The sequence below is a fragment of the Bison bison genome, unplaced genomic scaffold (assembly GCF_000754665.1).
Source record: "Bison bison bison isolate TAMUID 2011002044 unplaced genomic scaffold, Bison_UMD1.0 scf7180017864254, whole genome shotgun sequence".
Classification (NCBI taxonomy): Eukaryota; Metazoa; Chordata; class Mammalia; order Artiodactyla; family Bovidae; genus Bison; species Bison bison.
This window is the reverse complement of record NW_011494826.1, coordinates 5463113-5471528: the sequence shown is the minus strand read 5'-3', so window position 1 is coordinate 5471528 and position 8416 is coordinate 5463113. Positions and strand designations below refer to the sequence as shown.

The following is an 8416-nucleotide window of genomic DNA, read 5'->3' as shown; positions in this document are numbered from 1 at the left end:
AACAGTAAATTAGTTATTAGCTCTGTATCTCAATTTCATAATCTAAACACTATAATGAGAAGCAAATATTGGATGAAAGGAAAGATTAAGCAAAACTAATGAGCCCATCAAACTAAAGGACCCAGGGTCGCATAGAGTCGGACACGACTGAAGTGACTCAGCAGTAGCAAGGAGAAAAGTGTACAGAACACAAAGAGCGAGAATGATTCGGGTTTCAATCTGAGCCTTTTACTTAGCTACAGACCTTGAGCAGATCTACTTAAAACTTTCTGGGGAATGGGTAACTTCAAATGGAGATAACAGTACTCTGCTCTTAGGGCTGCTTTGAAACCAAATGAAATAACGTATGCAAAGGGCTTAGCACAATGCACAGGACTTGAGTCAATAAATATAGCTATAATTACCTTTATTATGCATCAAAATTTTTTAAAGGCTGTTTTTAGTTTATGTAGAATTACTTAAAGTAACAATATGGACTGGTTCTTTTCCTCCAAAGTACACAATGTATTTCAGGACAGACTTTCTCAAGCAAAGAGAAGTACCAGAGAACTGAATACAGCTAAACTAATTGGATGAAAACACACAATGCTTTGTATGTCAAATTCTCCACTAGAAATTATGCTTCTAGAAAACATCTCACACTTCTGAGTTAAAGGGCAAATAAGAGTAATACACAGAATATCTCTGCATTAAAAAAAAAAAAAGCATTTCAAACTCCAAGATGTGAGTTTTTGAAGTCACTAACAAATCACACACCCAGGAAACCTGACTCTCACATGCAGTTCAAGCATGCCTTAGGAAATATATAAACATGACCACCTTAACAGGTTTTCTGGCATTTCAGGAACAAAAATCTCTTTATCTTGCTAGATGTAAATACTCATCATCATAGATGAGCAAAAGGCATTTTAAGGAAGCAGCAAATTCTCCACTTTGAATCTATCTACTGGGTGATAATTAAATTATTTTATGATGTGAAATATTTCAAGTGAAAGAGAAAAGAGATAGTCTAAACTATACCATAAATTAACTTACTTAGAAGCTCTCTTTAAAAGAAGAAAGGTGCTAGGGATTTGCAACAATGGTGGTACTCAAAATGAGGCTACTAATAATTGTCTTAGAATAGCCAGATAGCCAACTGTCTAAGGATGCATCCAGCCATTATGTAATAATTCCTCATAAGAAGTATTCATCTACTTTGGTTAGCTGTCATTTTCAATATCACCTGCATTCTGTATTTCACTTTCTGTATCATTTTATGAAAACATAATACACGCAAGCTTTTTCTTGAGTGTTTCTGCATATTCTAAAAATGCAGTGTTTAAGAGCATATTTTTAACTTCAAAATATTATATAAACATTGCATGTTAGCTCATGTGAAACTGGAAAATTATGAAGATTCTCCTTATTCAAATGCTGGCTAAAGTTACTAATGTACAAAGCTCCTTTATCACTACCTAAAATTTTACCATATGCATATGAAGACATTTTACTTATCTATCATCTCTTTTGAGTCATATATATTTGGGGCAAAATTTCATACTGTCCACTAATATGAAAACTACTTTAAAAATCAAATATAACAAATCCAAAGAATGCACACTGTTTTATACAATCAATTTTTTTCTTAGAGAAATTTTTTGTTCCTAATTTTGATTATATAGTCAAGTATTTTTCTGCTTAAAAAGGAAATGAGAAAACCAATGCCATGAAAAATAAGGAACATCTTAAAAATTCAATAAAAAATAATTTATAAAATTCAGTATGATGTCTTCAAAATGTAAAAATGGAGTGAAATAAAAAAACAACTACAGGGAATTTGTTTATTGAGCAATAATGTTAACACTTCTAAATTAAGTATTCACTTATGAGTTTTCTGTTAGTGTCCTGTCAATGGTCATAATGGAAAATACTGCACAGAACTCAAATATAAAAATAAAAATTAACAAAAGAGCTAAGCAACAAATATATGCTTTACATTTAAAAAATTAATCCAAACAAAATAATTTGAAACACTTCTCTGATGTGGAAGTCTTATAATGTTCTCTCATGTTTTATTTGATATTTTTTCCCTTTTTTTTAAAAACAAATTGACACTGTACAAAGAGTTCAAATGGCCAGTAAAACTACTGCTTTAAAACTGTTGGCTTTAAGTAACAGAGGTATAATCTGAATTCACATCAGAGCTTTCTAAAATGGCAACAGTACAGCACATGACTTTCTCTAACATCCAAACCTGTTCTGGCTTTCCTTTGGCTAAGGAATAGAAAACTAGACAGCCTTCCAAAGCTGCCACAATTTCCTAAAATGCTTTGATAAATGTTGGCATACTTTATTTCTCTTGCTTACCTTGATAACACTGGGCTAAACAGAAAATGAGGAAAATTCAGCTAAAAGTAACTTAAACAGTAGCTAGCTCACTCTGGACCTGGAAGTTTCAGTAAAGTTGAACATTCAGAAACATATTCTTAAATGTAGTTTTCCAAAATTAGGCCAAAAAGCCTATATTAGAGGAAAAAGAAAAGCCAAAAATGAGTCAAACATTGAAGTTTATCTGTTCCTGGAAGACTATGAATAATACAATGGAAGCTGAAACACTACATACAGCTAAGAACGCATTCTTGCAGAGAAAGTTTATAGTTAACAATTTTTTAAAATTTCCACTTGATATTTAAAATTTTATAAGTGATGTATTATGTCACCATATTAAGCCAATTCAATTAACTACACTCAGTAGGAATCACTTCAGAAATGCCTTGAAAAAGATAATGACAGACACTATATATTTAAAAACTACTAGTCCTTACAAAGTTCATCTCTGGACTAGAATATAATGCTGACTATCAATTTCCAATTCCTCTTAGAATAGAAGACTACCTGCATGTTTAGCCATTCCATCTTATTTCAGTTTAGCATAAGGATAAAAATCTTAAAGGATTGCATTGCTGCTAAACACTGCCAATAATTCTCATATGCACCATTTAGTCTATACCTCACTTTTTTACTTCCCTTATAATATTAAAATAATGAATAAATATGGTCCTTTAGTTAACTCCCTCTACTTTATCTTAAGTGAAATATAAAATAAGGTAGCTTTATTAATTTCTTGCTAGCATTGGCTTAAATTCTGTTTACCAAATAAGAAACTGTAAACTTTTATTTTTCCTTTTACCCAGAAAGCAGATGTATTTCGATCCACCACTAATACCTACATAAAATGTATTTCATTTTAGTTTTATTTATAACATTTTTTTTGGAATAGTATTACTGTTGTACCTCAGAAAAAATTCAATGAACCAACTACAGAAATTATGCCCAATTTTCAACCTTTGAAATAGGTAAAAAGTTCTCCAGGAAAACTTAAAAATAATCTGATTAACAATTACCAGTGCTGAAAAGGTCATTGAAAATTGATAAATAATAAATGAGTCTTGCTGTATTTTACCCAACATTAGTGCAAAACAGGAAGCTGAAATTTCCCAATGGACTATGTTAAAGAACATGAACTGGAATACTGGTAACAATCTCATTTACCTTTTGACATCAACATTTTCCAGGATGAAAACAATGACATACAGCTTTACAGAGTTTGAAATTTATATAAGTTCAGAAATGGAAGTAAAACTTAAGGAAAAAGCAAAATATTCTTAGTATTGTCCAAATTTCAAATAAAACCTCAAGGGTAAGTATGGCTGCTGTTTTTCCAAACAGTCATTTTTCAATAAAATGTTGGCTGTGTCATAAGAAACCTTCTGTGCTTTCTATCAACCAAGGCTTGCTGGAGTACAACACATTTCCCTTGTAAATTCAACCTCAGCTGAAATGTCGAGCAAGGCGGGCAGATCTATAGTCAGCACGAAGTTGTACGAAGGAGTGAAGAATGTTCTTGTCCAGATTAGCAAGTTGTTCTCCTGAGCAGACTTGCTTTAAATTATCTGGGTTTACTACCAGAAGATTGCAAAGTGCATGCAGAGTATCAAAAAGCTGTAATACCAGAGGAATCTGAATTGAGGTAAGAGAAGGAAAAAAATATTTCTAGTTTTATAATCAGTTTGTAAATTCTTCTCACTTATGTACTATCAGGACTTAACTAATGTTAAAGAGTTCAATATTAGAATTTTTAAAAGCTACCAAAGTGTTAAAAAACTCAAATATTTCAGACATTATATAAACTCAACATAATCTTTTTGAAAAGATTCATACTGTGCCTATTTACTCAAACAGTAATAATCATTTATACTTTTGTAAAGCAGAACTAATTATCATTAATTTACAGCTTTTTTAAATAATTTAAACATTGGGTGGAAACTAATTTCAGAGAGATATACATGAAGAAAGAACATATTTTCTTGATATATGATATACAGCATTAGTTATGGGCATTAATAAGGTCATCTGGACTATGGAACTAAAATACAGCATTTTCTAAAAGCTCAAAGCAAAAATGTGTTAATACTGACTGGAATAATACTTTTTCACTTAGGAAATATCAGATCTGTCTCGTTACAGTATCGACAAAAGTTATAAACTTTCCGCTAATGATTATGTCAGTATACATTTTTATGATCTGACTTATGTTCTTGAACTTATTTACAAGTTTGATATTTGTGAATACATACCTTGAAGTCTTTGGCACACTTCCTATACTCAGCTACATCACAAATTGCTAACATGCCACCCATACAGCTATAGGAATATTGTTGAAGATGCTCATAAATAAGTCGATGAAAACGTACTCCAAGTTCCATCAAAACTGTATCCACATTCTTCCCATCCATGGAATTTTTAATCTTCTCCACTTGTTTTCTTACGTAAGCACAGACTTTAACACAGGCCTGTAAAATTTTTTCTACACTTATTACACAGAAACATGTATCAGCTTAGCTAAGGAGAAAATACATATAATTTCTCATTAATCTCTAAGAATTAAAAAAAAAAACACTTGGAGCATAATAAGATACATCAATGAAATGTTAATAAGAGTACAAATAAGGCAGATATTCTTACTAGCATATTAAATCATTTTACTCACATTAGTATACTGAATCAAAACATTGTTTTCATCTTCTGGCTTAAAATCTGTTTTCTTTTGTTCTGCAGCCAAGATATGCTTCATTTGTCCAATCATACAATTTAATGTCCTAGAGAATTGAGAATACCATGTATTTGATCCATTTAATTTACTTTAATTTATATTATTTATTCTAAATTAAATTTATTTAATTTCATGTCACCATAAAACTATTTTACTATTGGTATACTTCAGATTTTAAAACAAGTAAATTCTAGATCTTGATAGCAAAGAAATCTTAGTTTTATTAGCTTCCTGCTCAAAACACAGGGCAAAGATTCATTTGTCCATTACTTTATTTAAAGAAATCTTAAAGTAGAAGACTGTCACTAATTCATTTCCTTCACAAGTATATTTGGAGAATGCTTAGGAAGGGAGTAAGATAGAACAACTTATAAGGAATGGCCAAAGTTTGGAAGAACAGGTGAGAAGAACCCAAGTTTCACAGTCTAAGGATAAGCAGGAGGCTGAATAAGTGGTACTGAAGGCCCAGTTGAGAAATGAAGTATGAGTTTGTAATGCAACGAACAATGTCTGAGTTTTGTGACATTTTCCAACAGCAATAAGCCATCCAGTTATCAGAATAACAGAATCTGCATTAATCCAGAGTTTAGGATCTGTAAGATAGTTATGATCAAAGGAAATAAATTTTAGGGTAATTATGAGGGAGTAATTAAAGATACAGAACAAGCAATCTAAGCATTAACAGTGAATAAAACAAAGCTGGGAAAGGACAGATTGGCAAGAATAAACAAAGCTGTAAAGGATAGATTGGCAAAAGGCAAAGATATTTAGAGCTAGAGTTCCTATAAGTAACTTATATTCGTTTATGTCTTCTTGAATGGAAGAGAAAAGACAATTACAGGAAGTAAAAATATGCCCAAACCTGGTAGCATGGGCTTTAGAATTTGAGTTCCAGTTCTACCAGCATTAACTGTATGATCTCTAGCAAACTACTTCATTTCTTTAAGCCTTCACTTCCTCATCTGTAAAATGGAAATGGTATTTCTTACTTAAATGAAATTATACAAGTAAAGATCCTTGTACTGTGCCAGTGAAAGAAAGTGAAAGTAATAATCACCCAGTCGTGTCCAACTCTTTGCAAACCATGGACTGCAGCTCTCCAGGCTCCTAGTCCATAGGATTTCTCAGGCAAGTATACTGGAGTGGTTTGCCATTTCCTTCTCCAGGGGATCTTCCTAAACCAGGGACCAAACCTGGGTTTCCTGCATTGCAGGCTAATGAAATTATACAGGTAAAGATCCTTGTATTGTGCCAAGCATATAGCAAATGCCTGATAAATGCTTGATAAATAGATGACTATCATCAGCAACATATGTCCACTATCATCTCAAAAGACAGAATCCACCACTCCATATTATGAACAGGTAATTAAAATAAACATCAAAAAAATTTTCAAATGTAGAGTTTTCACTCAATGGAAGTTACTTTTAAAAACTGGTATATTAATTCAATGCATTTCAGATATAAGCCTGAAATCTTCTGGGTTACATACTATTTTTAAGGAGTCTGGAGAGAGGAAGAGGAAGAGGGAAAGGGAAGGGAGGGAGGCAGGGAGAGATGGGGAGAGAGAGGGAGGATGGGGACAGAGAGAGACAGTGTCTACAGCAGCATTTACAAAAAAAAAAAAAAAAGATTTTCAAATTGAATTGGTCTAAAGTTAATCTAAACCTGCTGACGTCCATAAATAATAAATCTGGAATCCAATAAAATGACATTATTAGGATGAAATAAATATGTAAAAATAAAATCAAACATTATAGCAGGATAGTGGAATTCAAATAGACTTTTTTCTTGTCTGAAAATATTTTTCATGTTGTTATAATGGTGTTTTTACAAATAAAAGCAAGAGAAATAGTAAAACTAAAAACTTGCCTATCAATGCCAGTATCCAATTTCATCTCCATCTGTTCAATTATTTCTTTTTTTTTCTGAAGGCATTCAGATAATTTAGGAGAAGAGCTATTGAATGTTTAAAGGGGGAATAAAAATCATATTAGTAACCTTAGAATTCTAAAAGTTTTCACAATTCCTGCTTATTGTTACATACCTAGACACACAGACACACACTTAATTTTAATTTGCTTCCAAATCCAAGCAGCATATGAACAGTAATTATTTAGTATTCACTACACTCAATTCATTACAATAGTCATGATAGGAAAAATTTATCATTTAAAACAGGAGGATTTAGATTTATTATTTTCATCTCTGAGGAGCTATCCCTTTAGAATATAAACATGATTTTGGAATTATTTGGTTTCCTTTTTAATTACATTTCTGGTGTACTAGTAAGAAAAATAACAGGCTCTTGAAACTATAGTAAATTACATTAATTAAAATTTGTAGACTAACACTCAATCCAGTTGTATTTAGCTTTCCTATATTAAAAACCAACCCCATGAATCGCAGCACACCAGACCTCCCTGTCCATCACCAACTCCCGGAGTTCACTCAAACTCACGTCCATTGAGTCAGTGATGCCATCCAGCCATTTCATCCTCTGTCATCCCCTTCTCCTCTTGCCCCCAATCCCTCCCAGCATCAGAGTCTTTTCCAATGAGTCAACTCTTCGCATGAGGTAGCCAAAGTATTGGAGTTTCAGCTTTAGCATCATTCCTTTCAAAGAACACCCAGGACTGATGTCCTTTAGAATGGACTGGTTGGGTCTCCTTGCAGTCCAAGGGACTCTCAAGAGTCTTCTTCAACACCACAGTTCAAAAGCACCAATTCTTTGGCGCTCAGCTTTCTTCACAGTCCAACTCTCACATCCAAACATGACCACTGGAAAAACCATAGTCTAGTGACTAGATGGACCTCTGTTGGCAAAGTAATGTCTCTGCTTTTGAATATGCTATCTAGGTTGGTCATAACTTTCCTTCCAAGGAGTAAGCGTCTTTTAATTTCATGGTTGCAATCACCATCTGCAGTGATTTTGGAGCCCAAAAAAATAATGTCTGACACTGCTTCCACTGTTTCCCCATCTATTTCCCATGAAGTGATGGGACCGGATGCCATAATCTTCGTTTTCTGAATGTTGAGCTTTAAGCCAGCTTTTTCACTCTCCACTTACACTTTCATCAAGAGGCTCTTTAGCTCCTCTTCACTTTCTGCCATAAGGGTGGTGTCATCTGCTTATCTGAGGTTATTGATATTTCTCCTGGCAATCTTGATTCCAGCTTGTGCTTCATCCAGTCCAGTGTTTCTCATGATGTACTCTGCATATAAGTTAAATAAGCAGGGTGACAATATACAGCCTTGATGTACTCCTTTTCCTATTTGGAATCAGTCTGTTGTTCCATGTCCAGTTCTAACTGTTGCTTC

The 8416-nt window shown here is 33.0% G+C and overlaps 1 protein-coding gene across 1 annotated transcript in view; it reads right to left on the bottom strand.

The window, feature by feature from the left end:
• Positions 1 to 376: 376 nt before the first annotated feature.
• EXOC5 (exocyst complex component 5) overlaps positions 377 to 8416 on the bottom strand; it is a 53976-nt gene continuing 45936 nt past the window's right edge. The window contains exons 15-18 of the mRNA XM_010847691.1: positions 6968 to 7054; positions 5033 to 5141; positions 4620 to 4835; positions 377 to 4002 (exon numbers count right to left, since the gene is read on the bottom strand). Of these exons, the coding sequence (XP_010845993.1) occupies positions 3814 to 4002; positions 4620 to 4835; positions 5033 to 5141; positions 6968 to 7054 (601 nt within the window). The 3' untranslated portion in view covers positions 377 to 3813. The remainder of the gene's footprint in view (positions 4003 to 4619; positions 4836 to 5032; positions 5142 to 6967; positions 7055 to 8416) is intronic.